Source organism: Oncorhynchus mykiss, chromosome 7 (assembly GCF_057628025.1).
Source record: "Oncorhynchus mykiss isolate SJ-2025 chromosome 7, ASM5762802v1, whole genome shotgun sequence".
NCBI classification, from domain to species: domain Eukaryota; kingdom Metazoa; phylum Chordata; class Actinopteri; order Salmoniformes; family Salmonidae; genus Oncorhynchus; species Oncorhynchus mykiss.
This window is the reverse complement of record NC_143028.1, coordinates 65,407,978-65,425,952: the sequence shown is the minus strand read 5'-3', so window position 1 is coordinate 65,425,952 and position 17,975 is coordinate 65,407,978. Positions and strand designations below refer to the sequence as shown.

Sequence of the window (17,975 nt, the reverse complement as noted above, 5' to 3'; positions counted from 1 at the left end):
TCCATCCAACCTCACTGAGCTCGAGCTGTTTTTCAAGGAGGAATGGGAAAAAATTTCAGTCTCTCGATGTGCAAAACTGATAGAGACATACCCCAAGCGACTTACAGCTGTAATCGCAGCAAAAGGTGGCGCTACAAAGTATTAACTTAAGGGGGCTGAATAATTTTGCACGCCCAATTTTTCAGTTTTTGATTTGTTAAAAAGGTTTGAAATATCCAATAAATGTCGTTCCACTTCATGATTGTGTCCCACTTGTCCCAAATACAGTTTTATATCTTTATGTTTGAAGCCTGAAATGTGGCAAAAGGTCGCAAAGTTCAAGGGGGCCGAATACTTTCGCAAGGCACTGTATTTTGAGACAGGCTTGAGTAAGCTAAGTAGCCAACATGCAGAGGGTAGAATAATTTGTCTGATTCTCTATAATAATGGTATGGGAATAATAATGGATATTATTTTGTAAAGTGGTTTCTTGCAACAACAATATTTTCAGTCACCTCCTTGTCTGAAGGACAAGTGGATAAACAGGTTAATGTCAACCTCTACGAGATCAGTGTCCCTATACTGGGACGGTTGTTGCTAACTGCCGCTAATGTGACTAGAATGACTTAAGTAACATCCAACTTTCCAGGAAATAGACATGTCTTATATGTGTAGAAAGCTTAAATTCGTGTTAATCTAACTGCACTGTCCAATTTACAGTAGCTATTCCAGCAAAAATATATCATGCTATTGTTTGACAGTGCACAACAAAACTTTTATCACAGCACTTGATTTGATATATTCAGTAATCTTGCTCTGATTTGTCATCCGGAGGTAAAAACATAACAGTTTTGTTTGATAAAATACATTTTTTGATTCAAAATGTAGGAACTGGGTTCTAAAGTTTGAACCCCTGCTGTTTCTGGTCCCACAAAACTATGCTACATTGTTACGGTGCGTGAATGAGGACCCAAAAGCGAATTAACGTAAACAGAGCTTCTTTAATAACAAAACAAAACGTAGGCTCAGATGGACCGGCAGGTTCCGACAGGACAGGACAAGGTTGCAGCAAACATGACGATAGTCTGGTTCAGGCATGAACAACACAAACAAGAATCCGACAAAGACAGGAGCAGAAACAGAGAGAGATATAGAGGACTAATCAGAGGGAAAAAGGGAACAGGTGGGAAAAGGGGTGACGAGGTAGTTAGGAGGAGACAAGGCACAGCTGGGGGAAAGAGGGGGAGAAAAGGTAACCTAACAACGACCAGCAGAGGGAGACAGGGTGAAGGGAAAGGACAGAAACAAGACACAACATGACAGTACATGACAGTACCCCCCCACTCACCGAGCGCCTCCTGGCGCACTCGAGGAGGAAACCTGGCGGCAACGGAGGAAATCATCGATCAGCGCACGGTCCAGCACGTCCCGAGAGGGAACCCAACTCCTCTCCTCAGGACCGTACCCCTCCCAATCTACTAGGTACTGATGACCACGGCCCCGAGGACGCATGTCCAAAATCCTACGGACCCTGTAGATGGGTGCGCCCTCGACAAGGATGGGGGGGGGGGGGGGGGGAAGACGAGCGGGGGCGCGAAGAACGGGCTTGACACAGGAGACATGGAAGACCGGGTGGACGCGACGAAGATATCGCGGAAGAAGAAGTCGAACTGCGACAGGATTAATGATCCGAGAAATACGGAACGGACCAATGAACCGCGGGGTCAACTTGCGAGAAGTGGTCTTAAGGGGAAGGTTCTGAGTGGAGAGCCAAACTCTCTGACCGCGACAATATCTAGGACTCTTAGTTCTACGCTTATTAGCAGCCCTCACAGTCTGCGCCCTATAACGGCAAAGTGCAGACCTGACCCTCTTCCAGGTGCGCTCGCAACGTTGGACAAAAGCCTGAGCGGAGGGGACGCTGGACTCGGCGAACTGAGATGAGAACAGCGGAGGCTGGTACCCGAGGCTACTCTGAAAAGGAGATAGCCCGGTCGCAGACGAAGGAAGCGAGTTGTGGGCGTATTCTGCCCAGGGGAGCTGTTCTGACCAAGACGCAGGGTTGCGAAAAGAAAGACTGCGTAAGATGCGACCAATAGTCTGATTGGCCCGTTCTGCTTGACCGTTAGACTGGGGGTGAAAGCCGGAAGAGAGACTGACGGAAGCCCCAATCAAACGGCAAAACTCCCTCCAAAATTGAGACGTGAATTGCGGACCTCTGTCCGAAACGACGTCTGACGGAAGGCCATGAATTCTGAAAACATTCTCGATGATGATTTGTGCCGTCTCTTTAGCAGAAGGAAGCTTAGCAAGGGGAATAAAATGAGCCGCCTTAGAGAACCTGTCGACAACCGTAAGAATAACAGTCTTCCCCGCTGACGAAGGCAGTCCGGTGACAAAATCTAAGGCGATGTGAGACCACGGTCGAGAGGGAATGGGAAGCGGCCTGAGACGGCCGGCAGGAGGAGAGTTACCGGACTTAGTCTGCGCGCAGACCGAACAAGCAGCCACGAAGCGACGCGTGTCATGCTCCCGGGTGGGCCACCAAAAGCGCTGGCGAATGGAAGCAAGCGTACCCCGAACGCCAGGGTGGCCGGCTAACTTGGCAGAGTGAGCCCACTGAAGAACGGCCAGACGAGTAGGAACGGGAACGAAAAGAAGGTTCCTGGGACAAGCGCGCGGCGACGGAGTTTGAGTGAGTGCTTGCTTTACCTGCCTCTCAATTCCCCAGACAGTCAACCCGACAACACGCCCCTCAGGGAGAATCCCCTCGGGGTCAGTGGAGGCTACTGAAGAACTGAAGAGACGAGATAAAGCATCAGGCTTGGTGTTCTTAGAGCCCGGACGATAAGAAATCACGAACTCGAAACGAGCGAAAAACAGCGCCCAGCGCGCCTGACGCGCATTAAGTCGTTTGGCAGAACGGATGTACTCAAGGTTCCTATGGTCAGTCCAAACGACAAAAGGAACGGTCGCCCCCTCCAACCACTGTCGCCATTCGCCTAGGGCTAAGCGGATGGCGAGCAGTTCGCGGTTTCCCACATCATAGTTACGTTCCGACGGCGACAGGCGATGAGAAAAATACGCGCAAGGGTGGACCTTGTCGTCAGAGAAGGAGCGCTGAGAAAGAATGGCTCCCACGCCCACCTCTGACGCGTCAACCTCGACAATGAACTGTCTAGAGACGTCAGGTGTAACAAGGATAGGTGCGGATGTAAAACGATTCTTGAGGAGATCAAAAGCTCCCTGGGCGGAAACGGACCACTTAAAGCACGTCTTGACAGAAGTAAGGGCTGTGAGAGGGGCTGCCACCTGACCGAAATTACGGATGAAACGACGATAGAAGTTCGCGAAGCCAAGAAAGCGCTGCAACTCGACGCGTGACTTAGGGACGGGCCAATCAATGACAGCTTGGACCTTAGCGGGATCCATCTTAATGCCTTCAGCGGAAATAACAGAACCGAGAAATGTGACGGAGGAGGCATGAAAAGAGCACTTCTCAGCCTTCACAAAAAGACAATTCTCTAAAAGGCGCTGGAGGACACGTCGAACGTGCTGAACATGAATCTGGAGTGACGGTGAAAAAAATCAGGATATCGTCAAGGTAAACGAAAACAAAGATGTTCAGCATGTCTCTCAGGACATCATTGACTAATGCCTGAAAGACAGCTGGAGCGTTAGCGAGGCCGAAAGGAAGAACCCGGTATTCAAAGTGCCCTAACGGAGTGTTAAACGCCGTCTTCCACTCGTCCCCCTCCCTGATGCGCACGAGATGGTAAGCGTTACGAAGGTCCAACTTAGTGAAAAACCTGGCTCCCTGCAGGATCTCGAAGGCTGAAGACATAAGAGGAAGCGGATAACGATTCTTCACTGTTATGTCATTCAGCCCTCGATAATCTATGCAGGGGCGCAGGGACCCGTCCTTCTTCTTAACAAAAAAAAACCCCGCTCCGGCGGGAGAGGAGGAGGGGACTATGGTACCGGCGGCAAGAGCTACAGACAAATAATCTTCGAGAGCCTTACGTTCGGGAGCCGACAGAGAGTATAGTCTACCCCGGGGGGGAGTGGTTCCCGGAAGGAGATCAATACTACAATCATACGACCGGTGTGGAGGAAGAGAGGTGGCCCTGGACCGACTGAACACCGTGCGCAGATCGTGATATTCCTCCGGCACCCCTGTCAAATCACCAGGCTCCTCCTGTGAAGAAGAGACAGAGGAAACAGGAGGGATAGCAGACATTAAACATTTCACATGACAAGAGACGTTCCAGGAGAGGATAGAATTACTAGACCAATTAATGGAAGGATTATGACAAACTAGCCAGGGATGGCCCAAAACAACAGGTGTAAAAGGTGAACGAAAAATTAAAAAAGAAATGGTTTCGCTATGATTACCAGAAACAGTGAGGGTTAAAGGTAGCGTCTCACGCTGAATCCTGGGGAGAGGACTACCATCCAGGGCGAACAAGGCCGTGGACTCCCTTAACTGTCTGAGAGGAATGTCATGTTCCCGAGCCCAGGTCTCGTCCATAAAACAGCCCTCCGCCCCAGAGTCTATTAAGGCACTGCAGGAAGCTGACGAACCGGTCCAGCGTAGATGGACCGACAAGGTAGTGCAGGATCTTGAAGGAGAGACAGGAGTAGTAGCGCTCACCAGTAGCCCTCCGCTTACTGATGAGCTCTGGCTTTTACTGGACATGAAGTGACAAAATGACCAGCAGAACCGCAATAGAGACAGAGGCGGTTGGTGATTCTCCGTTCCCTCTCCTTAGTCGAGATGCGGATACCTCCCAGCTGCATAGGCTCAGCACCCGAGCCGGCAGAGGAAGATGGTAGTGATGCGGAGAGGGGGGCAACGGAGAACGCGAGCTCCTTTCCACGAGCTCGGTGACGAAGATCAACCCGTCGCTCAATGCGAATAGCGAGTTCAATCAAGGAATCCACGCTGGAAGGAACCTCCCGGGAGAGAATCTCATCCTTTACCTCTGCGTGGAGACCCTCCAGAAAACGAGCGAGCAAAGCCGGCTCGTTCCAGCCACTGGAGGCAGCAAGAGTGCGAAACTCAATAGAGTAGTCTGTTATGGATCGATTACCCTGACATAGGGAAGACAGGGCCCTGGAAGCCTCCTCCCCAAAAACAGATCGATCAAAAACCCGTATCATCTCCTCCTTAAAGTCCTGATACTGGTTAGTACACTCAGCCCTTGCCTCCCAGATTGCCGTGCCCCACTCACGAGCCCGTCCAGTAAGGAGAGATATGACGTAGGCGACACGAGCAGTGCTCCTGGAGTAAGTGTTGGGCTGGAGAGAAAACACAATATCACACTGGGTGAGGAACGAGCGGCATTCAGTGGGCTCCCCAGAGTAACACGGCGGGTTATTGATTCTGGGCTCCGGAGATTCGAAAGCCCTGGAAGTGGCCGGTGGATCGAGGCGGAGATGGTGAACCTGTTCTGTGAGGTTGGAGACTTGGGTGGCCAGGGTCTCAACGGCATGTCGAGCAGCAGACAATTCCTGCTTGTGTCTGCCTAGCATCGCTCCCTGGATCTCGACGGCTGAGTGGAGAGGATCCGAAGTCGCTGGGTCCATTCTTGGTCGGATTCTTCTGTTACGGTGCGTGAATGAGGACCCAAAAGCGAATTAACGTAAACAGAGCTTCTTTAATAACAAAACAAAACGTAGGCTCAGATGGACCGGCAGGTTCCGACAGGACAGGACAAGGTTGCAGCAAACATGACGATAGTCTGGTTCAGGCATGAACAACACAAACAAGAATCCGACAAAGACAGGAGCAGAAACAGAGAGAGATATAGAGGACTAATCAGAGGGAAAAAGGGAACAGGTGGGAAAAGGGGTGACGAGGTAGTTAGGAGGAGACAAGGCACAGCTGGGGGAAAGAGGGGGAGAAAAGGTAACCTAACAACGACCAGCAGAGGGAGACAGGGTGAAGGGAAAGGACAGAAACAAGACACAACATGACAGTACATGACATACATATTCTCCTACATTATTTTCACATTTCCACAAACTTCAAAGTGTTTCCTTTCAAATGATATCAAGAATATGCATCCTTGCTTCAGGTCCTGAGCTACAGTTAGAATTGAAAAAAAGGGTCCGATCCTTGAGGTTTTTAATGTCAAGCCCTGCATGTTTTTTCCCCAAATGTCTCCTGGAATGTAGGTACACTGAACACCACACATTGGCTGAATGATAGAACAGCTAATTCCATGTTAAAATGTTATGGGAGGCATTTTCTCCATTGTTTTTGATGGTAGGCCACTCTGGTAGGCCTACATTATCAAATAGTGTACTTGGTCACTGTTAAAACTGAGGGTACAGCCTCAGTGTTAACAATAAACGCTCGCTGGAAGTTGCACAGAATTTTCACAACATTCAAGTTTGAGCTCAGCAGACCTGAAATTTGCTGTGCCAAAAAATGTTTTTGGGAACATTGTCAATGTGTGCACTACCATTAGGCAGTGAAGCTATCAACGTCATCCCAACCCAGACTTTTTAGGGCAAGAGAGGATACAGTTAGGCACGAAGGGTCAATGTAAAGTTAGAAGCCAGCAAAGTATACAGTTAATTTCAGCAGCCTCAGAATGTCCCTGCTCTTCCAGAAAGGCGGCAGTGGTTAGTCTTAGGGGCCCTCTGACTTCATTTAGCCTCATTGCAGCTGCAGTGTTGGTTGGATGACTAGATGAAGACAAAGAGGTTTGGTTTGTGTGGTGACAAGTATTGTCATCTTGTGGCCTGTGTGGTCTAGTGGTTGGTGCTGTTGACCCCAGCACACATACAGTGGGGCAAAAAAAGTATTTAGTCAGCCACCAATTGTGCAAGTTCTCCCACTTAAAAAGATGAGAGGCCTGTAATGTTCATCATAGATACACTACAACCATGACAGACAAAATGAGGGGAAAAAAATCCAGAAAATCACATTGTAGGATTTTTAATGAATTTATTTGCAAATTATGGTGGAAAATAAGTATTTGGTCAATAACAAAAGTTTATCTCAATACTTTGTTATATACCCTTTGTTGGCAATGACAGAGGTCAAACGTTTTCTGTAAGTCTTCACAAGGTTTTCACACACTGTTACTGGTATTTTGGCCCATTCCTCCATGCAGATCTCCTCTAGTGCAGTGATGTTTTGGGGCTGTTGCTGGGCAACACGGACTTTCAACTCCCTCCAAAGATTTTCAATGGGGTTGAGATCTGGAGACTGGCTGGGCCACTCCAGGAGCCTGAAATGCTTCTTACGAAGCCACTCCTTCGTTGCCCGGGCGGTGTGTTTGGGATCATTGTCATGCTGAAAGACCCAGCCACGTTTCATCTTCAATGCCCTTGCTGATGGAAGGAGGTTTTCACTCAAAATCTCACGATACATGGCCCCATTCATTCTTTCCTTTATACGGATCAGTTGTCCAGGTCCCTTTGTAGAAAAACAGCCCCAAAGCATTATGTTTCCACCCCCATGCTTCACAGTAGGTATGGTGTTCTTTGGCTGCAACTCAGGTTTCTTTGTCCTCCAAACACGACGAGTTGAGTTTTTACCAAAAAGTTATATTTTGGTTTCATCTGACCATATGACATTCTCCCAATTTTTTTTATTTTTTTTTTTATTTTACCTTTATTTAACCAGGCAAGTCAGTTAAGAACAAATTCTTATTTTCAATGACGGCCTGGGAACAGTGGGTTAACTGCCTGTTCAGGGGCAGAACGACAGATTTGTACCTTGTCAGCTCGGGGGTTTGAACTTGCAACCTTCCGGTTACTAGTCCAACGCTCTAACCACTAGGCTACCCTGCCGCCCCAGGGTCTTCTGGATCATCCAAATGCTCTCTAGCAAACTTCAGACGGGCCTGGACATGTACTGGCTTAAGCAGGGGGACATGTCTGGCACTGCAGGATTTGAGTCCCTGGCGGCGTACTGTGTTACTGATGGTAGGCTTTGTTACTTTGGTCCCAGCTCTCTGCAGGTCATTCACTAGGTCCCCCCGTGTGGTTCTGGAATTTTTGCTCACCGTTCTTGGGATCATTTTGACCCCACGGGGTGAGATCTTGCGTGGAGCCCCAGATCGAGGGAGATTATCAGTGGTCTTGTATGTCTTCCATTTCCTAATAATTGCTCCCACAGTTGATTTCTTCAAACCAAGCTGCTTACCTATTGCAGATTCAGTCTTCCCAGCCTGGTGCAGGTCTACAATTTTGTTTCTGGTGTCCTTTGACAGCTCTTTGGTCTTGGCCATAGTGGAGTTTGGAGTGTGACTGTTTGAGGTTGTGGACAGGTGTCTTTTATACTGATAACAAGTTCAAACAGGTGCCATTAATACAGGTAACGAGTGGAGGACAGAGGAGCCTCTAAGAAAAAGTTACAGGGCTGTAAGAGCCAGAAATATTGCTTGTTTGTAGGTGACCAAATACTTATTTTCCACCATAATTTGCAAATAAATTCATTAAAAATCTTACAATGTGATTTTCTGGAATTTTTTTTCTAATTTTGTCTGTCATAGTTGAAGTGTACCTATGATGAAAATGGACAGACCTCTCTCATATTTTTAAGTGGGAGAACTTGCACAATTGGTGGCTGACTAAATACTTTTTTTGCCCCACTGTATACCAGTCAGTCTGTTCTAAGCCAGCCCACTGTACCTTCACTCGCATTCTTCCTAGTCTCCCGTCTTCTCTTCACTGTCCAATCTGTTTATTATGATAAAAGATGGTTATATATGAAACCTATGTCAGTGTGCTGCCATTGGTGACATTTCAAGCTAGCTGTGGAGTGAGCTTACTGCACGCTCTTAACTCTGTTACAATCATCCCTCTTAAAACTCACTACACAGCGAGAGACTACAGTCGTTGAGCTGAGCACAACTGCAGATCTGGGTCACAGCACCAGTAAAACAGATTTCAGTGTGCTGCTAACAGTATAGCTTCTTCCACTGTCCCCGTCCCCATAACGGGCTCTGATCGCAAACACACTTGACCGCCCTCCTTGACAACGACGACGCAGTTGCAGATGGTGAGTTTAATAATAATGAACATAGCGTGTTACAAAACAAGCGCAGCATCTAGACATGAAAACAAAACCAATACAGTCTGATGACTGAGGGTGGTGAGGGCTATATGAAGGGATAGTAATCAGGGTGGTGATGAAATCCAGGTGTGCGTAATGATGAAGTCGAGGTGTGCGTAATGATGAAGTCCAGGTGTGCGTAATGATGAAGTCCAGGTGTGCGTAATGATGAAGTCCAGGTGTGCGGAATGATGAAGTCCAGGTGTGCGTAATGATGAAGTCCAGGTGTGCGTAATGAGGAAGTCCAGGTGTGCGTAATGATGAAGTCCAGGTGTGCGTAATGATGATTGCCAGGTGTGCGTAATGTGGGCTGCAAGGACCAGTGCTTAGTAGACCGACAACATCGAGCGCCTGAGGAAGGGAGTAGGCGTGACAACAACGTACTGTACCAACCAATTGAGCTATAGAAAAGGATCCAGTTTGCTATCCGTTGGTGATATTTCAAGCTAGCTGTGGAGTGAGTATACTGTACATTCTTAACCATGTTACTCTCATCCCTTTTAAACTCACTGCACAGCGAGAGACTCTGGTAGTTGAGCAGAGCCCAACTGCAGACCACACTATGGGAACTCCTGCATTCACAAAGCCAGGTCCAGTTGGTGGTGGTGCATAGCTCAGAATTCAGTTCTTAGACATCAGTGGTACAGAAGTAAAAATATGCATGACTGTAAGTTGCTTTGTATAAAAGCGTCTGCTAAATCCCAGAACTCTGTTGTGTAGAGCTGAGATGCAGTACAGCAGAAGTGAGATATCAGAAGCTGTGGTGTGGAACCTTCAGACCCCAGAGGAGGAACCCCAGCAGCAGGAAGAAGTAGAGAGCCAGGAGGAGCAGCACCATCCACATCCAGTAAGACAGCCATGTAGCTAGGAGGCGCTGCTCTGACAGCACCACTAGCCTGGAGGGAAATGGAGGCATACAGATTAAAATCATGATCTCAGCAAATTTCCAGTATTCATGCTATGGCCAGATTTATGTCTTCATCATCATTATCTAAAAGTTGCATGTTTGTTTACAGGGAATCCCAGGCTGTGTGTCACTATGGCCTTCAATATACATACGTTTTTAGCCTGGCCAGATAATGACAACTGTCTGCTATATCAGTTGAATAATATGGTGTTATCTTAATGCATTTTAATATGACTTAATAGCAGCTTAATAATGTTAAGTCATCTTAACACTCACGGTACTGTGGTGCAGACTGTGGTGGTCTCGGATGTGCCTGCTCCAGACCCCGCCCCCACTCCAGACCCCGCTCTTGACTCCTTGGCTTTGGCCTTCTCTGAACTAGCCTCACGCGTCACGATTGCAGACCTCCGCCTGTGATGTAGCGTCATCTGCAGGGAACTGTAACACACACAACCACCCACACAGTATGGTCAGCCCTGCGTCAGTCGCACGTGACCCGTTGGTCATTATTTAAATGTCAATGAGTCATAAATGGGGAACCTGTTGATGAGTTAGGGGCTACCCATCTGGTGTGAGGGGCTACCTACATGGGGTATGAAGGGCTACCTAACTGGTGTGAGGGGCTACCCACCTGGTGTGAGGGGCTACCTCGCTCTCTTCCTCCAGGCTCTGGGAGCTTTGTGTGGAGCTCTGTCTGAGCAGGAGGGGGGTGTGGTGGGGGGACATCTCAGAGGGCCTTTAAAAAGGAAACTGTTAAATTTACACTTCCAACTAAACAAGGTAATACTATAACAACAAACAATGCTGCTGTTACAGAGGTCTGTATAGTTCTGATGGTATGAACACAAGGCACAGCACATTGATAAGCCATAAGATCAGCAGACACCATGCACACACAATGTGTTTTCTACAGCAGTTAAATCCATCATAGGTTTATACTATAGTCCGTACACTTGTGTCTAAGCCTGTGGTGCATATGCGTATGAAAGCCTCCACATTGACTAGTGACTAGCATGGCCATCTAGCGACTAGTGACAACTGACCATGCAGATGACTCTCAGTGCACTAACTGCACTAATGACAGGGCAGATTGTCTTGTACCTGCTGGCTTGGTTCACACTGCCCCCTTCTGGCCCCTGGCTGTCAGTGGCAGCACTGGCCCTGCAACCCTCCTGGAACTTGGTCTCCAGGTCGCTGAGCTGAGAGGGAAAATGAGAGGGGGGAAAGAGGCAATTGAAGAGGGGGGAGAAAAGAGAGGTCAGCATAGAATTAGAGTTATGCATACCATGATCACAGGACCACAATGGGAGTAGGTCTTAGTGTTATTGTTTCTAACCTGGGATCCCGTTGGGATTAGTGTGACGCTGACTCTTCGCCGAAGGAGGGTCTGAGAAAGTCGGGGAAGTGAAACATTTAAAAATGTTAGAATTCAAGCCACTGGGCTGCCCTCACTGATATTTTCTATTTATTTAACTGGGCTGCCCTCACCGATATTTTATATTTATTTAACTGAGATATTTGAAGGAAGGATATGAAAAGCAATGAAGTGAACTGTGTTACATGTTGGGAGTCTCGCCTGGCAAACAGGTGCCTAACGTCTCCATCCTCTGTAATGATTCAAAAGCCATCAGTCAGAACACAGATTTTCCATATGTGGAGAATTTTGTTATACTGTACAGTCAGAGGATACTGTGCTCCTATTATGAAAATCAGCCACTTATAGTGGATCAGGCCTACTTACAATTAATTGTTCTTTTAAGAATAAATGTACTTTAAGAATCAAAGTATTCAGAAAAGTCATTGCTTTGTGATTAATTTTCCTTTCACTTGTTCACAAAAAATCCATTGAGGAGCAGCACTCAGACCTGAGTCGCTGTGTCTCCTGCCCCGGCTGCGGTGGAAACATTTCCTGGTCTCCAACAGCTCGGATCTCTCCACAGCGTGACGACGCTTCAGATGCTCCACGTGTATACCCATCATCTCCACAGAATGACACACACGCGCCTCCTGACCCAGCAGAAACATTTATCAAAGTTTCAAACAAACTACATGTATAACAGTTTTGAACCAATATATATTTCTCACAGAGCACTAACCAAAACCTGGATTTATACCTCAAAAGAGCAAGCCTAGGATTACACGACAGTCTCACCTGGTGCACGGCCCCCAGCATCTCAGCAGCAGTGATGATGTCACTCACGCCGTCCAGCACTGTGTCCAGACTGGCCTCAATACGACTCAGCATCTCAGCGTCTACACATCTACCTCTCAGATACTGGGTGAGAGGGGGAGAGGGGGGGGGGGGAATAGAAGATTGGAGGATAGATATAGTAAAAAGAGAAAGGAAGTGTGGAGGAAGAGAGAGGTACGGTTTAAACTTGAAACATACATTTATCAGACCATTAACTGTGAAGCAGCCAGGTCAAACACACGTGTACACACCCCTACCTGCAGTGTGTTTCTGGTTTGCTCCAGTTCAAGGATGAGGTTCTCCTGGGCCACTGTTCTGTCGTGTTCCTCAGCCTGCAGTCTCTGGGTTAGGGTGTACTGGTCACAACGGAACGCCAGTGCAAGCTGGGTAAACGCATTCTATAGGGGACAGAACAGTGTGTGGATGAGTGTGCAGTGTGTGTGTGTGCGTGCGTCTGCATGTGGGTGCATGTAGTCTCTAGTCTCTTTGTCCAAGTGTACTAATCGCAAAGAATTCTCACCTCAACTTCCTTTTCAGTCATCTCTGTACCACTGGAGAGAAAAGGTGAGGTAGAGAGCCAGGATAGGGGAAAGGGGAAGAAAGGGGAGGGAGAGGTAAGAGAAGAGTGAGGTTGTGACTATCGAAAAAGTTAGTGTTAAAGTAAGTGTGTCCGAGTATAAACTGACCTTCTGAGGCCCAATCTCTCTAGTATAAACTGACCTTCTGAGGCCCAATCTCTCTAGTATAAACTGACCTTCTGAGGCCCAATCTCTCTAGTATAAACTGGCCTGCTGAGGCCCAATCTCTCCAGTAGAAACTGACCTCCAGAGGCCCAATCTCTCCAGTATAAACTGACTTGCAGAGGCCCAATCTCTCCGGTATAAACTGACCTGCTGAGGCCCAATCTCTCCAGTATAGGAAGGTGCTCCCAGGAGATAGCCAGCTGATCCTCTGGACTGGGCTCTGAGGAGAGGAGCAGAGGAGAGGAGAGGAGAGGAGAAGAGAGGACAGAGTGTACATAGCTTCGCTAGCATACAACAACAGAGAGGACAGGAAATGGAAGTACAGCCACGTCCTGTTGCTGGCAACGATGCAGCTCAGACAGCAAAACGGATTCCTTACCTTCGTCAGAGTCTGAGCTGTCCCCCAGTATGCCAGCATACTCACAGGGAGTGGCCTTCTTAGCAGGGTGTTGGGAGAGGGACGACACACAAATCAGTTAGCAACCTCGTGGCCAGGCTGTTATTGTAGATGAGGACAAGTTCTCAATAGACTTGCCTGGTTTAAGAATGTTTCATTAAGAAAGAAATGTTCCTGCTTACCTGTGCATTCATGGTCCCAGTGTTAGGCAGAGTGGTACAGAGTGTGAGTACAGTGTTGTTTATATCTTTCTCCACACCCCTGATACTTTTTACCAACCCTACAGAAAGAATACCTCACTGCTGAGAGAGAGAGAGAGAAAGAAAGAACACACAAATAAGATTCAGACTTCCGTTCTACAAGTATATTGAAAGATGGCACACACACACACACCCTGTTAAAGGAAGGGAAAACAGGGAAAGATGGCCCACAATTTCATTCACATCATGCTCACAGGGATACTGACACTTACCCTGCCCCCAGGTCACAAGTTTAACACTCAATTCATAATGTGACATCCTTTAAGAGTGAGTAGAGAAAGCTAACAGGCAGCTCTCAGTTTCAATAGAGGCTGTGTCTGAGCACAGTACCACGGGGGAAACAGGGACACAGAGGAGCATGCTGGAGAACAGAGAGAGAAATATATGCAGTAGCTATAAACAAACAGAAGTGGGGGTAGGGACTATCTGATCACAAAGGAGGAGAGGAAAAGGACAATCATTAACTACATGAGTTTAACCTGAGGATAAACAGCTGGCTTGCTTTAGGAAACACCCACACATCTAATACTAACAATATAACCATAAAAGTCCAGACAGAAGCATGTACAAGTGTCACTATAAACACTTATTGTCTAATATTCTAAAGTAGCATTAATAGTCCATACTTTGACAGTGGACAGTCACAATATTCACATCATAACATGAAAGTACAGCAGTTACATACTATAAGACCTGAGGTTAATACACTGTCTTAAGATGTCTCTGACATACAGTACCAGTCAAAAGTTTGGACACACCTACTAATTCAAGTTTTTTTTATTTAAAAAAAAAACTATTTTCTACATTGTATAATTATAGTGAAGACATCAAAACTATGAAATAACACATATGGAATCATGTAGTAACCAAAAAAAGTGTTAAACAAATCAAAATATATTTTATATTCTTCAAAGTAGCCACTCTTTGCCTTGATGACAGCTTTGCTCACTCTTGGCATTCTCTAAACCAGCTTCATGAGGTAGTCAACTGGAATGCATTTCAATTAACAGGTGTGCCTTGTCAGAAGTTAATTTGTGGAATTTATTTATACTTAATGCATTTGAGCCAATCAGTTGTGTTGTGACAAGGTAGGGGTGGTATACAGATGATAGCCCTATTTGGCAAAAGACCAAATCCATATAAAGGCAAGAACAGCTCAAATAAGCAAAGAGAAATGACAGTCTGTCATTACTTTAAGACATGAAGGTCAGTCAATACGGAACAGTTCAAAAACTTCTTCTTCAAGTGAAGTCGCAGAAACCACCAAGCTCTATGATGACACTGACTCTCATGAGGACCGCCACAGGAAAGGAAGACCCAGAGTTACCTCTGCTGCAGAGGATAAGTTCATTAGAGTTACCAGCCTCAGAAATTGCAGCACAAATAAATGCTTCAGAGTTCAAGAAGCAGACACATCGCAACATCAACTGTTCAGAGGAGTTTGCATGAATCAGGCCTTCATGGTCGAATTTCTGCAAAGAAACCACTACTAAAGGACACCAATAATAAGAAGAGACTTGCTTGGGCCAAGAAACATGAGCAATGGACATTAGACCGGTGGAAATCTGTCCTTTGGTCTGATGAGTCCAAATGTTTGATTTTTGGTTCCAACTGCCGTGTCTTTGTGAGATGCAGAGTAGGTGAACGGATGATCTGTGTGGTTCCCACCGTGAAGCATGGAGGAGCAGGTGTGGGGGTGCTTTGCTGGTGACACTCAGTGATTTATTTAGAATTCAAGGCACACTTAACCAGCATAGCTACCACAGGATTCTGCAGCGATACACCATCCCATCTGGCTTGTGCTTAGTGGGACTATCATTTATTTTTCAACAGGACAATGACCCAAAACACATCTCCAGGCTGTGTAAGGGCTATTTGACCAAAGAGAGTGATGGAGTGCTGCATCAGATGACCTGGCCTCCACAATCACCCGGCCTCAAACCAATTGAGAGGGTTTGGGATGAGTTGGAGCGCAGAGTGAAGGAAAATCAGCCTACAAATGCTCAGCATATGTGGGAACTCCTTCAAGACTTTTGGAAAAGCATTCCTTATGAAGCTGGTTGAGAGAATGCCAAGAGTGTGCAAAGCTGTCATTTAGGCAAAAGGTGGCTACTTTGAAGAATCTAAAATATATTTTAATTTGTTTAACCCTCTGTATTACTACATGATTCCATATGTGTTATTTCATAGTTTTGATGTCTTCACTATTATTCTACAATGTAGAAAATGGTAAAAATAAAGAAAAATCCTTGAATGAGTAGGTGTGTCTATACTTTTGACTGGTACTATTGTTTATCCTTTAAACCATTTATTCAATAGACCAGTCACTGTTTCACTAATAAGCTGATGCTCTTCTTTAACTGTTCTCTTCTCTAAGTTTAAAACAGTTCCAAAAAGCAGCATAGATACACACTGAAGTCAACTTTTATTCTCCCTCTATTTACTTTGGAGCTACATTTTATAGTCTAAACAAAAGGGAAACATCCATATTTAGTTATGGAGGACTGTGATAGTTGTGAAATGACAGAGATTCAGCCAAATATGTATAGGCCTATAGACATTCCGTTATTTAGACACAGAAGACACAGACCAAAGTGGTCACAAAATAATCCAACATAGAACTAAAAACTTTGAGTCTCAAAAAAACAACTAGTTCATTTTGAAACAGTGTTAGATATCTTAATACAATCTACTAAACTGCCAAAACAGTTGCACGGCCATTTTGAATATGATGGGACACCATTATTATCTTACCGGTGTAGTGAGGCCCATGGTGTCCAATGATGTTTTGTTTTTCAAGAGCTACTGAGCACAGTGACATTCCGGTCTTGTGATGCTGCCCACACTCCTTCCTCGCTCTTCTTCCCCGTTCTCCTTCACTTTTCCTTATATTGGCTTTTTAAAGCTCCCCTGACAGCTGTTTGAATTCCCACCAGCTTTGTTCCCTCACACCAGTGGGGGAGTCATGGTTTTCTAGAGGGAATGCATCCAAGAGTTGGTGATAAAGGCAGATTAGGGACCACCCTCAACCCCAAAACACATGCACACTTGTTTGAGTGAAGTCTTGCTCACTCATACAAGAGTGAACTTCACCTGAAGCTAGAATGCTAGACTAAACAAACTTCCAAACAGTCCTCCTCCTTGGCTTACCAGTTAAAACAAGAGTTTCTATTTGACAAATTCTGGTAGGTCCCTTCCCGTTTTGTTCCGTTTGCTTCACTTTAACAGAATCAGCGTAATGAATATGCTCATGGTTGCGATGTCAGAGCTCACTCATTCTCCCCTTCACACATCTAACTCAACTTGAATGCCTATAGCTACTTGAGTAGAGCTGAAAGGATTGGATTTGTGTAAACATTATGGCAAATTCCACCAAGCCAATCAGAGGAACTGGTTGGTTTTTAACCATACATAACTAATACACCCTTTTAGATCTCAATGAAGTGCCTAGGGGCGTTTATGCTATTGGACAGCAGTCAGAGGCAGAAGGATGATAATATAAAGTGTATACAGAAAGTATTCAGACCCCCTGATTTTGTTTCCAAATGTTACATTACAGCCTCATTCTAAAATGGTTTAATAGTTCCCCCCCTCATCAATGACAAAGCAAAAACAGGTTTAGAAATGTTAGCAAATGTATAAACCCCGCCCTCCCTGAAATATCACATTTATGTATTCATCGTCGAGGCACAGCTATTTTCAGGGGTCTCCAGAGATGTTTGATCGGGTTCAAGTCCGGGCTCTGGCTGGTCCTCTCAGGGACATTCAGAGACTTGTCCCGAAGCCACTCCTGCGTTGTCTTGGCTGTGTGCTTAGGGTCGTTGTCTTGTTGGAAGGTGAAACTTTGCCCCAGTCTGAGGTCCTGAGCCCTCTGGAGCAAGTTTTCATCAAGGATCCCTCTGTACATTGCTCCGTTCATCTTTCCCTCGACCCTGACTAATCTCCCAGTCCCTGACGTTGAAAAACATCCCCTCAGCATGATGCTGACACCACCATGCTTCACCGTAGGGATGGTATTGGCCAGGTGATAAGCGATGCCTGGTTTCCTCCAGAATTAAAGCTTGGCATTCAGGCCAGAGTTAAATCCTGGTTTCATCAGACAAGAGACACTTGTTTCTCATGGTCTGAGAGTCCTTTAGATGCCTTCTGGCAAACTCCAAGCGGGCTGTCATGTGCCTTTTACTGAGGAGTGTCTTCCATCTGGCCACTCTGCCATAAAGTCCTAATTGGTGAAGTGCTGCAGTGACGGTTGTCCTTCTGGAACATTCTCCCTTCTCCACAGAGGAACTCTGGAGCGCTGTCAGTGACCATCACCTCCCTGACCAAGGCCCTTCTCCCCCGATTGCTTGTTTGGCCAGGCGGCCAGCTCTAGTAAGAGTCTTGGTGGTTCCAAACTTCTTACATTTAAGAATGATGGAGGCC

At 46.3% G+C, this 17,975-nt stretch overlaps 1 protein-coding gene across 8 annotated transcripts; it reads right to left on the bottom strand.

The window, feature by feature from the left end:
- Nucleotides 1-8,992: 8,992 nt before the first annotated feature.
- On the bottom strand, nucleotides 8,993-16,631 carry irag3b (inositol 1,4,5-triphosphate receptor associated 3b). Of its 8 annotated transcripts, none has more exons than XM_021610422.3 (14): nucleotides 16,308-16,631; nucleotides 13,476-13,595; nucleotides 13,276-13,333; nucleotides 13,044-13,116; nucleotides 12,674-12,704; nucleotides 12,411-12,551; nucleotides 12,115-12,237; nucleotides 11,828-11,969; nucleotides 11,523-11,569; nucleotides 11,299-11,349; nucleotides 11,064-11,161; nucleotides 10,594-10,698; nucleotides 10,239-10,400; nucleotides 8,993-9,951 (listed from the first exon to the last, which is right to left on the bottom strand). In XM_021610422.3, exons 2-14 carry the CDS (start codon nucleotides 13,485-13,487, stop codon nucleotides 9,807-9,809), a joined length of 1,188 nt encoding a protein of 395 aa, XP_021466097.3. In that variant the 5' UTR covers nucleotides 13,488-13,595; nucleotides 16,308-16,631; the 3' UTR covers nucleotides 8,993-9,806. The 8 variants fall into 8 exon arrangements, with proteins under 8 accessions (XP_021466097.3, XP_021466101.3, XP_021466099.3 ...); XM_021610426.3 differs by having other exon boundaries at nucleotides 13,276-13,330; nucleotides 16,308-16,611; XM_021610424.3 differs by having other exon boundaries at nucleotides 13,476-13,592; nucleotides 16,308-16,428.
- Nucleotides 16,632-17,975: the final 1,344 nt, after the last annotated feature.

Coding starts and splice junctions, on each gene's coding strand:
- irag3b (XM_021610422.3), bottom strand. Junction 13,117..13,275: donor CAGCTCAGACTCTGACGAAG/GTAAGGAATCCG, acceptor TCCTCTCCTCAG/AGCCCAGTCCAGAGGATCAG. Junction 12,552..12,673: donor TGACTGAAAAGGAAGTTGAG/GTGAGAATTCTT, acceptor TGTCCCCTATAG/AATGCGTTTACCCAGCTTGC.